Source organism: Schistocerca nitens, chromosome 4, assembly GCF_023898315.1.
Source record: "Schistocerca nitens isolate TAMUIC-IGC-003100 chromosome 4, iqSchNite1.1, whole genome shotgun sequence".
Classification (NCBI taxonomy): domain Eukaryota; kingdom Metazoa; phylum Arthropoda; class Insecta; order Orthoptera; family Acrididae; genus Schistocerca; species Schistocerca nitens.
The window spans coordinates 106,502,009-106,519,164 of NC_064617.1; the positions used below are offsets into that span (position 1 = coordinate 106,502,009).

Below are 17,156 nucleotides of genomic sequence, written 5' to 3' on the forward strand. Positions count from 1 at the left end.
AAAGTATAGAGCAGAACTTGAATTGAAGGAAAAAAATGTGGAAGTTAAGAACTAACTAAGATTCAGAAATGTAAATAAAAGAAAAGAAAACTGGATGTGTAAGGATACAGGGAAAAATTTGGTATAGTAATAATAATAATAGGAATTGTTATCATTATTGTTATTTTATTATAGGCACAAGAAAGAGGAAAATGGAAAAGAGGAAAAAAAAATCATGGGACAAACATAAGTACAGGGATGGAAAGATAGGGCTTGAAACAGATAAAAATAGGGGTCAATTTCCATATTGAGAATTGTGGCTGGGTTAGCATATTTGTATGGCTGAAGTGGTAAAAAAAGTACCTAAGAACTTCATGTGTTCTACAAAATGCTTGAAAACAGGGTATTAGATGTCATTGGGGTGTGTAACTTGTCTGTGACTGCTGGTCATAGTACCCATAAAGAATGGTAGGACAAAAATCTTACAGATAAGTTAGTGGACTGCATATGTGCTCTTAAAAGTTGCTCATTTGCATGCCTCACAAAAATATAATAGGACCATTATTGTACTGTGAATGTATAATGGTGTAGCCACTAACATCACTTGTAACATAAGACTGTTATGAAAGATTCCATGAGGCAGTGTAGCCAGTATTGTGTCCTCTCCTGTGCAGTCACTTCTCTCAATTAAGATCAAAGACAAAAATTTTAATTAAATTGGAAAAAAAGTCATACCTTTTGACTGGAGGCGCATAGTTGCTAAATAGTCATAGCAAATATGAAGGAATAACTTCCTGAATGAGATGGTTGAACAAATCAGTTATTGGTAAGATGAGTGACAGACTTTCATAGAAAAATGATGAAGTATTGTTAATATAAAAAAAGAAATGCTTGCTAAAGTCACTTTGAGAAATTCAGTATTAAATGTCAAAATACTGTGCAGTTGTTTGCTCAGTAGCCATGCAGAGGAAGAGGAAGATTATAAGATTAGCAAAAATGATTGATTATATTCTCTGATAACTATTTTGGCTATAGTCCCTACAGAATACAAAGAACGAACAACCATAATGATAATTAGTATTTACCATTGCTTTTGTCTGTATATATATTCCAAAGGTCAGCATCTGTGTATTTACAGTCCAGGGTGGCCCAGTAAGTAACAAAGTCATGTATGCACTACTTCAGGAGGGAGGTAGATATGAAGCACTGCATGGTATAAAGTGAGTTCATGCTAACAAGGTGGCTGGTTTTATTTCATAACATCAGAGGTCAGGCCCATGTGAGTGCATATGGGCACCTCTTACAGGCGAAGTCTTTTGTCAGCGTATACTGCAGACTATTGACCTCATTGTCTGAGGACACAGGTATAGCAATATAGCAAATGCTCAATACTGATATTATAGATGTAAAAAAACGTGTTGTTTCTGTTACTAAACAAAATAGACACAAGTACATGTTTACTAAGTGTACATGACAAAGCAGCTGGGAGTACCGTATGCATTTGATAGAACACACCATATGCCTCATGGTATTATAAGGTGGGAGAAAGGGTGCACTAGAGTTTATTTTTTTCTGTGCTTGTATAAAAGCTTTTTTACCATTTGAGCCAATAAAGAAACTGACTGCTACAACATTTGAGAATGCAGTATTTGGGAAGTACAAGCAATAAACATTTTGGAAGTACAAGTAATACAACTGCAGCTATTCATGTCAACTTGATATTATACATTTAAGATTCTGTCATAAGATACTGATCATGTACTTTTACTTGGCCCCTCTGTTATCGGGGGGAGCCAGCTGTCTTTGTACCACTCCAGAATGTTTACAATTGCTGCCAATGTTAGTCATGTAACATTATTGTGCCCTGTAACAATAAACAGCCATTGTGAATATAGTGTTGATATGTGTGTTGTGTTGTGCTTAGTGATTGTTAATATCATTTGTGATAGAGAGGGAAGAGGCTGTACCCAGCCCTTGTAGCGACTTGCCATCAACTTTCATGTCACTTTTGTGGCACATTAACCTATTCCATGTCCATGCCTTTTATAAGCTGCAAGGTGGCTGCTGTGATGAAAGGAGGTGGCGCTTGTCTCAGCAGCAAATGTGCTATGAGCCGATTGCAAGCTTCTGCACCCAGTATCCTCCACTCAGTGACCAAGTAAAAGTTTGCAATCAGTAAACATATGCATCATTGTGCACTCAGTTGGCTTTTTGCAGTTTAATACTGGAAGTTATGGAACTGATTAAGTATAATATACAGGATTCTTGCATACCAAGAATGCATCTTATACTTCATATGCTGTTCAAAATATTCAGAAAGGTTATTACTTGAGTAATACCCATGATCTCTCTCTCTCTCTCTCTTCTCTCTCTCTTATTTTAATCTGCTGGGGTAATGAAGAAACTACATATTACCTTTTATTTCTTTGAATAGTGGATCTTCACAGTGGAAACTACTGTTAAATAATACATGTCAATATCTCCAGTAAAACTAGCCAGGAAATGTGTTAAATCATAAACTGAAACTTCCCCAGGGAAGTGTGATAGGACCCCTCTTATTCTCACTAGACATAAATGATCAAATGGACTGGGTAAACAGGAATCTGCAAGTGTTTGCTGATGATGCTGTAGTGTACCAGAAAGTGTCATCATTGAGTGACTGTAGGAAGAAGAAGGATGACTTGAATAGAATTTCTATTTGGTATGATAAATGGCAACTTGCTGTAAATTTGGGAAATATAAAGTATTGAAGATAAGCAGGAAAAAGAGTCCCACAATGTTTGAATACAACATTAGTGTGCTGCTTGACACAATCACACTGATTGAATGTCCAGCCATAACATTGTAAAGCAACATGGGATGAAACAAGCACGTAAGTTTGATAGTAAGGAAGGCACATGGTCATCTTTAGTTTATTGGGGAGTTCTAGGAACATCTCTAAAGGAGACCTGTGTAGAACACTAGTGTGGCCTATTCTTGAGTACTGAGCATGTGTTTAGGATCCCCAACAGGTCAGATTAAAGGAAGACATCAAAGAAAATCAGAGGCGTGCTGCTATATTTGTAACTGGTAGGTTCGAATAACATGCAAGTATTATAGAAATGCTCCATGAACTCAAATGGGAATCCCTTGAGGAAAGACAATACTCTTTTCATGAAGCGCTACTGAGAAATTTCAGAGAACTATTATTTGCTGGTGACTGCAGAATGATCCTCCTGCTGACAACATACATTTCACATAAGGACCGCAAAGATAAAATAACACAAATTAGGTATGTACAAAGGCATAAGACATCTTTCCCTTGCTTTATTTGTGAGTGGAACAAGAAAGGGAATTACTAGTAGTGGAACAAGGAACTCTGTGGCATGCACCATATGATGAGTTATAGAGTATGTACATAGATGTAGATCTCATTTACTGATCTTCATCTTATACTGTATTATTTGGTGAACTAGCTATTTTTAAATAATATGATGCCAAACTGTAACAAACTGGTTAATGTGTTCATTTGTTTTGGGGGCCCTGTGAACTAATGACATGTTATCGTGTACTGACATACTGTCTTGGGGTTTAAGTGATTGAGTTATGTTCTTTTATTTTTATACTTTTTACAACATAATTACATGATAATTTTGTAGTAGTATAACTGGTTTTGACCACTACTAATGTTGACAACTGAATGTAAAATGCTTGCAGCATGTGCCTTTAGTCCAAAGATGACCACTGACTAATCGAGACTCGTTATGGCATTGTGATTGTATCATTCGAGGAATAAGTAATACAGTAATGTGTTCTTGTGTAATTTTGACTGATAAATTTAATCTTCTGTCATGGGAAGGAACAGAACTGTTCTGGAAAATGTAAAGTTGCACATTTAACATACATATTAAGCCACAATATGATGGAAGACTAATGCCAAAAAATGGCCAATGATAGGCAAAGTAATTTTCATAACACAAACTTTTCAGACATGCATGAGTTGGCCTTGGATGACCTCACATTGTAATTTAAAAACAATACAACTTTCATATCCTGAATTATTATTATTATTATTATTATTATTATTATTATTATTATTATGGAAACACTGAGTAATCACGCATACTTTTGTTGGAGGTACCATATGTCGCCAACATAACTGTGTACATTTTTGTCAGTCAGTAATGATTTGCACTCCTTATTGAAGAGGCGACATCATTCCATTTGAAATCTGCTATAAGTCACCTTATCTGTCATATGAAGATTTTGATAAGTTGTGGTGCACATTTGATGCAGTAAATACCAGCTTTCCTAATAACTTTGTCAGAGGGCAGCATTTTCTTTAAAAATGAATAAAGAAATAAACCTCACTGTGTGACTCCTCTCTGATGCCAGAGTAAGAGTGTAAAGTGTGTGAGCGCTATTGTAAATTGCCAGCTCTGTGCTATGAGTGTTTCAGTTTCACTAAACATTTGGGGAATTTATTTGCTTCATGTTCTGTATAATTCAGTTACTCTTTCCATGTAGTTTGTGTTTAAAACTGTCAATAAATGAAGGTTATTAATTGCCAACTTTTTTAAAAAAAGGGGGGAAAACCAAAGAAATAAAAACAATATTAACAATCTTACTCTTCTGACAGTTTTAGCACAACTATAAATTGTAGCAGTTTCTACCAAAAGGCTTGTGTAGAAAAGCCCTATCTCTTTCTTGTAGTACAGTAGAAGGCTTTCTACCTCTCCTGTTTACACACCTGTATTACTGCATTGGTTTATGGTTTCATTTGCTATTTTGTTGTGGTTATTTCATTTGCATAAATTTCTTTACAGTGCTTGATTTGGCATCTCTCTTCAAAATGTAGCTTATGTGCTGTTGATTACATCATGCATGGTGAAAACATATTACATGCATTACACAAGAACAGCTCTCTGCAAACACATACTGTTTTTTCATTTTGATTTTTGAAAAAAATATCCCATTTTGGAACTGCAACAGTAACACATTTGCCATTTTTGAAAGGACAGAATAACAGACTATAACAATTTTTTGCCGTGTTGACTAAGCAAAATACAGTTTTCACACACAAAAAAGAATTTTTTGATATGTAGAAGAAAAAATACTTTTCTCACTTACATTACAATTTTTTCCACTTTTTTCCTGACAACTGTTGGGTTCATCCGGTTCAGCAGCAGACCGCAGTGAGTACTTTCCATAACATTTCCTCAGATGTGTGCCTTTGTAGACATTTTTACATAATTAGACAGTACAGAAAAAATATCTCAGTCTTATTTCTGTTACAGTAGTGTTGATAGATATACTGAATGGTATTTGATCTGTTATTACTTTATAGTTAGTTGATTAGTGGTAGCAGTGGGACCTTCCAATCATTAACCAGCGGTATTATGGGCATTAACACAAAAATGAAAAGGTACGTTTTCAGTCATCTTTATTAATCAGGAGCAATAATTATCTCATTTTGGATTATGCCTTCTGAATGTTAGCATTCATACTCGAGGTGTCTTACTGTGTTGGTATTCAAATGTTCATTTCCTTTGTCACGGAGGACTGCTCATCATCCCACTCCAGTGTTTAAGAACTAGTAACCTCTCTCCTGTTAATATAAGAAACACAAACCTGTATGACAAATATGAGCCCCACATAAATCAGAAAAAAACTAGAAATAGTCATAATCATTCCACCCAGAGTCTTTAAATGCACGGTGAGTCGTACACAGTTTTTTTCCTCACAACAAGGATCATAAAAAGGTAATGTATCTGCTATTAGATGTAGTTAATTTCAAGAATTATTTGTCTGTTTTAATTGAAATAAAGTTATAAACATTCAGAATTCATTTACAATCTTTTCCTATATAAGAGTGATTTTCAATAGCAAATATACAGCATCAAATTCAAGCTACTATTTATGCTTTCATTGTGAGCTTTCAAAAGTATTAATACGAGTTTTACATGCAAACTTAAAAATCATAATTTTCTTGATATACTGTTACATACAATTTCATAATTCTTGTTTTTCTATCTGAGAGTGCTTGATGACTGAGTGTGTATGGTTAGAAGATATTACTTAAAAATGTGACTGTCTGAATTGTATGCTACATACGGTATCTCATAACTTGCAGTGCCAGGAGACCCTCAAGATGTTCGAGCCACAGCCATAAATTCAACGGCCATTAATGTCAAATGGCGGCCTCCAGCTGAAAAAGACCGTAATGGCATAATTAGAGGCTATCACATTCATGTACAGGAAACGAGGGAAGAGGTTAGTCTTTTCACATTTGGCAGATGATCTTTTAAGCATAGGTAAATTTCTGTTTCCTGTCACTGCCGTGTATGTCATTTAATGAGCAATCAAATACAAAACAGGGAAAGAGCCTACTGAATGATCCAATCCGATTTGATGTTCTCGATGGAAATGTGCAAGAATTCAATGTGACCGGTCTTCAGCCTGACACCAAATACTCTGTGCAAGTTGCAGCACTTACAAGAAAGGGTGATGGTGATCGGAGCCAGCCAGTACATGTTCATACCCCTGGTGGTGTTCCCAATCGACCAACAGTTAATCTAAAGTGAGTTCCTGTGCTTTTAAATATTTTATTGATTGGCTACTCAAAGGAGTGCTGTGTGCACCACGACCATATATGTTATATTAAAAGGAAGGTCAGCGTTGGTCGTAATATTGATGTTTAATTGATAGCAGAATCGATTTTTGATCACATAGTGAACATCTTTGATGCTGTACTCATTAAACTCAGACACTGGATCAAGATAACTTGATCCAGTGTCTGAATTTAATGTGTACAGCACCGAAGATCATCATTATGTGGTCGAAAATCGATTCTGCTATCAATAAAACATCAATATTATGACCAATGCTGACCTTCCTTTTAATTAATTTAAATCTTTTGTTAGTCTGAAGCCATTTTATTGTAATGATATGTTGTATACTTTGTTTATTGCATTGGAAGACAAGAGTATTTCTTGTGATTTCACTTATCTGGCAACCAAACAGCTGACTAGATTCCTTCATACTTGTTGTGCAATGAATCAAGGAAAGAAAGAAATTCAAAGAATTTCAGCTTCACCATTTGTTATATAAAGTAACTTAATCATAGAACTGTAAGCTAATCCTCCAGCTTTTCTCTGCCTCGTGATGACTGGGTGTTGTGTGATGTCCTTAGGTTAGTTAGGTTTAAGTAGTTCTAAGTTCTAGGGGACTGATGACCATAGCTGTTAAGTCCCTTAGTGCTCAGAGACATTTGAAACATTTTTTAATCCTCCAGTTGATGTCAACAAACAGCATAAAAATAATAATACAAAGGTGTTCTACACAGATACAATAAAAATCTAACACTGAGTTACCCCTTGCTCAAATTATCATTTCATCCTCAATGAATTCTTCTACTGAATAGCAGCATTTCTTCCAAAGAATTTGCTGTAGCCTTATTTGTAGATTCTCTGGCTTCATATAAAATACATTTTTGTCCATTAACTTATTATATGTTGTCCTCATATACTGTGCATATAATTTCAGTTTGTATGTGAGTAGCATAAAATTAATTTTGTTTCTTGTGCTGTATGTGTGGTTGTAATGGTTCTCCTCAAGTATTTTTGTCTGCTGTGTAGGAAGACTATAATTGCATAAACATTTTGTATATGCCGTATTTGATATAATAGGTGACAAGATTCTGTTTGCTGTGCAGGTTTTTTTTTTTTTTTTTTTTTTTTTTCATGTCAGTAGAATTTGTTAACATGTGCATTGCAAATGCAAAACCACTTATCATATTTGATAGGAAGTCAACATGTGTATTTCAGCTAAAGTGTTTGTTCACATTTAGTCCTGGGAATTTGATCATGTCAGCTTCTTCCATAAGTTAATTGTTATGTATTTTAAGTTCCACATATGTCTAATGTGTGGTATAGTATAGTACACTTAATCACAAATTACTCATGACATTTTACATTAACTTTGTTAGATGAACATTGACTCCTATGACATTAATCCATGAAGGTTGTAACTAAACTGGGAACCATGTGACTGATAGTTTATAATACTGTCAATTTTAACAGGAAGCTAACAGCTTTTCTGAAACAAATACCTTTGACGGTATTGTAAAACTGGCTGTGGCATAAAATGATTTTTGACATTTGATTACATCTTTATAAATACAAAAGCAGTGGCATAAAAATGACTTCACATTAGCATATTCTTCATTTATTTCATTTTCTTCTTTCTTTTTAAGTATCCTGTTATGATTTATTTTCACATGCAGTATATAACTAAAGGAAAACTTGAATAGCACTTATATTAATTGTTGTTACTTAGCACTGTGCAGAAAGGCATATTTGTTGACTGCATGCATTGTAAGTATCTGCAATTTTTTCCATGGTTGTTACTTTTGAATCTTTTCCTGGACCTTTTCAGATAATTTCAGTCTTCTAGGGGTGTATCCATTCAGGCACTGCCATATTTTATGAGGTTATAATGTTGAGAAAGTTTAATAGTTGTGCACAGTCTGTTGTTGTTTACAGCCAGTTGAGGCTACTGGGCTGGGAATGGTAAAAGATCATAAGCAGTCACAGTGATATACAGCTGTGAAGCTAATACACCTATTATTGAGTCTAGGGTTTGGGCTCTTGCTAGGTAATGAGATATTTTCCTCATGCTAATTTCAGAAACTGTAATACACAAGTAAGAAAATCCAAACAATGGATTGACAGGTGGTGCTTGCATAGGAGCATAGGAGAGTACTGACTCTGAACTGACTCTGAGTGCTTAGCCTAATTGTTAGTGTTTCACATAGTGTCAGCTGGGGGGGGGGGGGGGGGGTTGACCATTATGGACCTGTCTGTGTGCTGTGTGACCGCAGTTAGCCAATAGGGAGCAACAGAAGAGCTTAGTACCACAAGTAGGAGTAGAGCTGAAGATTGGTGGTATTGCTGTTGCAAAATGAACCTTCTCTTTGTTGACAAAGGTGCAAATGGTAATGTAGTTTTCACTGTTGCCAGTGATTCATGGAATTTATGTGTATTTTAACATTTATTTGGCCTGTATAAAGATGTTTTTGTTACATGGAGAGGGAAATAAAACATGTACAGAAGTAATAAATTCTGATACACATGTAGCATTTCTGTGGAGGAAGGAATGTGTGTATTTTTGACCAGTGTCACCGTGACATATTATAGCTGGGTTAGTATGCAAAAAATATATTACATGTGGGGTATAACTGTTGCCAAAGTGTCACCGATGAAAGAGAAGTGTATTTCATTTATTTAATCTCTCTCTATTTTAGACATGAAGAATATTCTTGTTCTGTGCAGTTCCAGTACATGTTACCGTCTTTTTCTCCTTATTTTGTGTAATTACTTTTACTTTCCTTTATTTACTGTAGGACACATTCTGAGGCATCAAGGGATGACCAATTTAGTATTGGAGGCAAGCACGCAGGGTAAAAATTGTAAAGAGAGACCAAGGCGTGGTTACACTAAACAGATTTAAAAGGATGTAGGTTGCAGTAGTTACTCAGAGATGAAGAAGGTTGCACAGGATAGAGTAGCATGAAGAGCTGCATCAAACCAGTCTCTGGACTGAAGACCATAACAACAACAACCACCTTTCTTTTGGTGAAAAGATTTATAAAAATTCTTGAAGTCAGAGGTTCATCCAAGGTTTTTAATATGCAGATTTGTCAATTTATACTGTATGATAAAACTGGACCAATAAAAAATCAATACCAATTTGTCATTGCATCTTGTGACTCATATATTGTTATTCATTTATAGTTGATGTAGTTTTTTGACAGAAAATCATCTGTTACATATTATGTGAATGTAGGCTTTTTGATTATTCATGTCTTTGAACTTCAAACACATAACGGTAGAGCAGGCACACCACACTTCCATTAGTCACCGTATATTTTATAACCCAGAACATAATTTACATAACATGATCTCAAACTTTGGAAAGAAAGTGTTTATTTTGTGAATGCTGTTATTGAACATTTTAATTCTAAACTTTTTTGTGAGCTCAACTGCATATTTGAACACTTTAAGGCTAAAATTTAAATATTTCATGAAAAGTTAATACAGAGTGTTTCACTTGAGGTTTACTTTATTTTTCAGTTAAGTGCACATTCCCTGCATTTAAGGCCCCCTGAACATAAGCTACTGTTGCACAAAGGAAAATCCAGGATGGAATGTAACAATACGAGAGAAGGAAAGTTGCTACTCACCATATAGTGGAGATGATGAGGCGTGATAGGCACAATAAAAAGATTCACACAATCATAGCTTTAAGCCATTAAGGCCTTTGTCAGCAGTAGACACACATACACACACGCACACACACACACTCACGCAAGCGCAAGTTGCACACACATCTGCTGTCTCTGAGAGCTGAAACTACACTGCGAGCAGCAGCATCAGTGCATGATGGGAGTGGCAACTGGGTGGGGGTAAGGAGGAGGCTGGGGCAGGGAGGGGGAGGGATAGTATGGTGGGAGTGGCGGACAGTGAAGTGTTGCAGTTTAGGTGGAGGGTAGGAGAGTAGGTGGTGGTGGGGGGGGGGGGGGGGGAAGTAGCGGAAAGGAGAGAAATAAAAATAAAAGAAATTAAAAGACTGATTGTGGTGGTGAAATGACGGCTGTATAGTGCTGGAATGGGAACAGGGAGGAGGCTGGATGGGTGAGGACAGTGACTAACAAAGGTTGAGGCCAGGAGGGTTACGGGAACGTAGGATGTATTGCAGGGAAAGTTCCTACCTGCACAATTCAGAAAAGCTGGCGTTGGTGGGAAGGATCCATATGGCACAGGCTGTGAAGCAGTCATTGAGATGAAGGGTATCATGTTTGGCAGCGTGTTCAGCTACAGGATGGTCCACTTGTTTTTTGACCACAGTTTGTCGGTGGCCATTCATGCGGACAGACAGCTTGTTGGTTGTCATGCCTACATAAAATGCAGCACAGTGGTTGCAGCTTAGCTTGTAGATCACATGACTGGTTTCACAGGTAGTCCTGCCTTTGATGTGATAGGTAATGTTAGTGACCGGACTGGAGTAGGTGATGGTAGGATGATGTATTAGACCTACATGCAAGACCTGTCTGTGTGTGTGTGTGTGTGTGTGTGTGTGTGTGTGTGTGTGTGTTTGCACAGGAGGGGGGGGGGGGGAGAGGGGGTCTGTGTGACTCACTTAATACAGAGGTTATATATAGCTGTTGTTCACTGTTTAGTTCGAAGGGCTGTTAACTTTACATTTTAGTAAGATCCAGCTATTTTTTCTTTCATTGCAATAATGTATCAAGTTTCCTTTTTTCTGTTAAACTAATTATAGAGTGTAGACTGCAGAATATTATGACTGTGACTTATTTCAATATTCTGATGTAATCCCAAAGGACAATTGAGAGAGAACCATCTGTTACTGTTGAACTTGAATGGCAGCGTCCGACACTAACATATGGTGAACTTCTTGGCTATCGGTTACGCTACGGTGTCAAGGATCAACCATTAAAAGAAGAAATGTTGAAGGGCACTACAGTACAACATCGTCGGATACCTGAACTTGGTAAGTTTAGACACTGCTTTCATAATTCTGTTTCAGTTATGTTACAGTTTTCACGAAAGAGATACATGGGATCATATTTTTAAAAATCCAAAGAGCATCAGCAGTGACGGAATTTCAGATAAGATAACAATAGGCAGATTTATTTACTGACCAAAAGACAGCAACAGTCATCAAGAGATAGACAAAAGATGGCTGAATCTGAAATGTTTCAAGCCAAAAACCTAATCTCCCAAAGGACATAGAGATTGGTAATAAGTGGAAAGTGCTGGAAAATTTTAATGTAAGACTGGTCTGGGGAAACACTTACAATCCTAACTGATCAGAGTTACAGCAGGACAGAGGATGAAAATTTTTGTTATTAATTTTTGAGCTCAGATGATATGCCATGCTTCTCGGGACTGAGAGCTGCAGGGGATTTTCCAGTTTAGCATTCTCCTCAGGGGGCTCACAACTCTTTTGTGAGTTCATGACATGAACGCTCTTGCAAGTTCATGTTTGGCAAACATGCAACCCTAAGCCCACAGTGCTACTTCCCCTTCTCTCCTGGAAGTCTAACTATTCTCTGTTCTGTCTCTCCCCCTTAGGGACCCAGCTAGCAACGACAGTGTACATGTCTGCCAGTTGTGGGGCTGCATAGCTGGAGCTTGGCCAGTGCAGCCCATTCAACACTGCTGTGTTCTTTGAGATTTCTTTAGAGTCACTCTTGTTTTGACAATCAAACTTTATTTGTTGCAGGCAGTGGGGGTCTTGATTTAACTATTTGTATCATGAGGGATTTAAAGAGTTTAATTAATTTATTTTAATTTGTTAGCAAGCACCTTTGTGGAGAATGCCATATTTCAGTTGTAATAAGATATACCCAGGCATCCAGCTCCTGCCTGAGTGGACTGTATAGTTTCCATAGCTGTTTATGGGGATAACGTGTTTACGGAGATAACTAAACACATTTCCCAGCAGAATGGATGTAGTGTTGTAATAAAGCCACCAAAGCAAACAAGAGCTAGTTCTCATGATCAAGACTGATGACCTCAGAAGTTAAGTCCCATAGTGCTCAGAGCCTCTCATGATCAAGCTTCTCCTGGAGATCATAACAACACATACTCCATAATACAGACTGTGTTTATAGAAATAAATATGAAGAAGGAACGTTTGGTAAAGAGGGTTTGGCTGGTGCATGTACATCTATTAAGTGGCTAAGAAATGACACCCTCTTTGTCACGATAACAGCAGCTCAGCAAGGAACAAATATAATAAAAAGTAAGAAACTTTGAGAGAACCCAATCAAAGTATAGCTACATTAGACATGTAATTCAAGTAAAAGTACCATGATGTGCCAATATATGTGGTGAGCCATAAGATGTAACACCCATTTCTATATTGTGAACAGTTCATAATACTGAAACAAGATTTTCAACAAATTATAGTGTGCAGCCAGATGTTAGTATACCTAGAGGCAAGTAATTTTGTTGCATGGTTAATACCCATAACTTGTATCAAGCAAGATACTGAAATGGGTAATTTGTTTTTTAGTAGAATGATATACTCTTTCTAACAACACTCATTAGCTCTTGAACATGTGTGCGCAGTGATGTAGTGCTTCTTAATGCTGGCACTGAAACTTTTCACAGAAGTGTCTGAGAAATGTTTTTAATTGAAAGGCATGGTTGCTGAAATCAGATATTGCAGTTTAAACGCTGCCAAGTAGGGCTCTCATGCCAGGCTCTGTTGTTATATGTAGCAAGATGCCTAGACGGCTACCTCATGGACCTACTACATACGACATACCACAATTTTTCTGTTCAGAACTACATTTTAACATCTAGTGTATCAGATGGAGCTTAGGAAAACTACACTGCATGACAAAAAATGTGGAGCACCCAGTAGATATGTTTTGATGTCAACGGAACTTTGTACACACCTTTGGCAGGTATGTAAATTGAAATTTACTCCGACAGGTAGGATGTCCACCAAAGTGCATTAGTGTTGTTCATGTTTAGTGTACTTACCAGACCTAGTTGGGTATATAATGGTGTGAACAGAATCATATGTTGAGTGATTATTGTGAAGGACATGGAGATACTGCGTACTTGTGTGAGATAGTGTTATCAGCACCTGACAGAGTTTGAAAGGGGCCTCGTTGTGAGTCTCCATTTAGCCGGCTGGTCGATTCGTGCAATATCGAGAATTGTGGGGCATTTGGATGTGATGGTGGCCCGTTGTTGGTCTGTATGAGAACATGAGGGCACTCATACTCATTGACAAGTTATGATTGTGGAGGACTGACCACTACAAGGGATGATCACCATATTGTGCACCAAGAACATTGTAACGCCTCTACATCTGTCTTGCCATCTGAGGACAAGTAACGGACTCCCTGCAATATTCTGTGCCATCCTACATGTTTGGTCAGAGAATAGGGAATTACCATCCCCTGGGTAGGTTGCAGTTAACACCACAACACAAATGTCTGCATTTGGAGTGGTGGCATGACTGGGAAGCCTGGACTGCTGATGAATGGCATCACATAGTGTTCAGCAGTTAATCACAGTTCTTACTACCCCAGTTGCTCATCCATGCCAAGTACAGTGGCGACTTGGGGTAGGGGGGGGGGGGGTGTCCATTCTTCCAATGTCTTGGAGAGCCACAGAGGCATTACTCATAGTTTCACGGTGGTGGGTGCGATGGGAAATTACTTCACTTCATGGCTGGTAGTGACTGAAGGAAACTCAACAGCACATTGACACATCATGGACATTCTGCTCCCTCATGTGTGACCTCTCATGTGACAGTATCATGGCTCTATTTTTCAACAGGATGGGCTTGTCCACATATAGCATGTGTCTTTATGAAATGTCTGCATGATGTTGAGGTACTTCTGTGGCACTAAGATCCCCAGATCTGTCCGTGGCAGAACATGTGTGGGGTTATACTGTCAGGTTCTTTGTGAATTTGACTATATTTTGTAATTACTGAAATAACATCACATGCCCTTTCAGCCTAAGAAGTTTCATTTTGTTTTTCATCCTCCTCTTCCGGGCACTTCACTTTTTTTATCAGGCAGTATAAATTGGGCACTTTCATTTGGTAAGTCACATCATCTTTGTTTTTAGATATATTTTTCCTACGTGGAATGTTTCCCTCTATTTTATTCTCCTTCCCTCTTTCCTGATGAGGCAACAGTTTGTTGCGAATTCTGTGTGTATGTTTGTGTGTCTGTCGACCTGCCAGCACTTTCATTTAGTAAGTCACATCATCTTTGTTTTTAGATATATTTTTCCTACGTGGAATGACTCCTGGAAATTGAAATAAGAACACCGTGAATTCATTGTCCCAGGAAGGGGAAACTTTATTGACACATTCCTGGGGTCAGATACATCACATGATCACACTGACAGAACCACAGGCACATAGACACAGGCAACAGAGCATGCACAATGTCGGCACTAGTACAGTGTATATCCACCTTTCGCAGCAATGCAGGCTGCTATTCTCCCATGGAGACGATCGTAGAGATGCTGGATGTAGTCCTGTGGAACGGCTTGCCATGCCATTTCCACCTGGCGCCTCAGTTGGACCAGCGTTCGTGCTGGATGTGCAGACCGCGTGAGACGACGCTTCATCCAGTCCCAAACATGCTCAATGGGGGACAGATCCGGAGATCTTGCTGGCCAGGGTAGTTGACTTACACCTTCTAGAGCACGTTGGGTGGCACGGGATACATGCGGACGTGCATTGTCCTGTTGGAACAGCAAGTTCCCTTGCCGGTCTAGGAATGGTAGAACGATGGGTTCGATGACGGTTTGGATGTACCGTGCACTATTCAGTGTCCCCTCGACGATCACCAGTGGTGTACGGCCAGTGTAGGAGATCGCTCCCCACACCATGATGCCGGGTGTTGGCCCTATGTGCCTCGGTCGTATGCAGTCCTGATTGTGGCGCTCACCTGCACGGCGCCAAACATGCATACGACCATCATTGGCACCAAGGCAGAAGCGACTCTCATCGCTGAAGACGACACGTCTCCATTCGTCCCTCCATTCATGCCTGTCGCGACACCACTGGAGGCGGGCTGCACGATGTTGGGGCGTGAGCGGAAGACGGCCTAACGGTGTGCGGGACCGTAGCCCAGCTTCATGGAGACGGTTGCGAATGGTCCTCGCCGATACCCCAGGAGCAACAGTGTCCCTAATTTGCTGGGAAGTGGCGGTGCGGCCCCCTACGGCACTGCGTAGGATCCTACGGTCTTGGCGTGCATCCGTGCGTTGCTGCGGTCCGGTCCCAGGTCGACGGGCACGTGCACCTTCCGCCGACCACTGGCGACAACAGCGATGTACTGTGGAGACCTCACGCCCCACGTGTTGAGCAATTCGGCGGTACGTCCACCCGGCCTCCCGCATGCCCACTATACGCCCTCGCTCAAAGTCCGTCAACTGCACATACGGTTCACGTCCACGCTGTCGCGGCATGCTACCAGTGTTAAAGACTGCGATGGAGCTCCATATGCCATGGCAAACTGGCTGACACTGACGGCGGCGGTGCACAAATGCTGCGCAGCTAGCGCCATTCGACGGCCAACACCGCGGTTCCTGGTGTGTCCGCTGTGCCGTGCGTGTGCTCATTGCTTGTACAGCCCTCTCGCAGTGTCCGGAGCAAGTATGGTGGGTCTGACACACCGGTGTCAATGTGTTCTTTTTTCCATTTCCAGGAGTGTGTGTGTATATATATATATATATATATATATATATATATATATATATATATATATATATACACACACAGGGTGTTTCAAAACTGACCGGTATATTTGAAACGGCAATACAAACTAAACGAACAGAGATAGAAGTACACCGTTTGTTGCAATATGCTTGGGACAACAGTACATTTTCAGGCAGACAAACTTTCGAAATTACAGTAGTTACAATTGTCAACAACAGATGGCGCTGCGGTCTGGGAAACTCTATAGTACGATATTTTCCACATATCCACCATGCGTAGCAATAATATGGCGTAGTCTCTGAATGAAATTACCCGAAACCTTTGACAACGTGTCTGACGGAACGGCTTCACATGCAGATGAGATGTACTGCTTCAGCTGTTCAATTGTTTCTGGATTCTGGCGGTACACCTGGTCTTTCAAGTGTCCCCACAGAAAGAAGTCACAGGGGTTCATGTCTGGCGAATAGGGAGGCCAATCCACGCCGCCTCCTGCATGTTTCGGATAGCCCAAAGCAATCACACGATCATCGAAATATTCATTCAGGAAATTAAAGACGTCGGCCGTGCGATGTGGCCGGGCACCATCCTGCATAAACCACGAGGTGTTCGCAGTGTCGTCTAAGGCAGCTTGTACCGCCACAAATTCACGAAGAATGTCCAGATAGCGTGATGCAGTAATCGTTTCGGATCTGAAAAATGGGCCAATGATTCCTTTGGAAGAAATGGCGGCCCAGACCAGTACTTTTTGAGGATGCAGGGACGATGGGACTGCAACATGGGGCTTTTCGGTTCCCCATATGTGCCAGTTCTGTTTATTGACGAAGCTGTCCAGGTAAAAATAAGCTTCGTCAGTAAACCAAATGCTGCCCACATGCAATTCGCCGTCATCAATCCTGTGCACTATATCGTTA

The 17,156-nt window shown here is 39.4% G+C and overlaps 1 protein-coding gene across 1 annotated transcript in view; it reads left to right on the forward strand.

Moving 5' to 3' along the window:
- The window catches only part of LOC126252140 (tyrosine-protein phosphatase Lar), a 555,880-nt gene that overhangs the window by 493,815 nt on the left and 44,909 nt on the right, over window positions 1–17,156 (forward strand). The window contains exons 13-15 of the mRNA XM_049953007.1: window positions 6,092–6,231; window positions 6,336–6,538; window positions 11,360–11,529. Coding sequence (XP_049808964.1) covers window positions 6,092–6,231; window positions 6,336–6,538; window positions 11,360–11,529 — 513 coding nt within the window. The remainder of the gene's footprint in view (window positions 1–6,091; window positions 6,232–6,335; window positions 6,539–11,359; window positions 11,530–17,156) is intronic.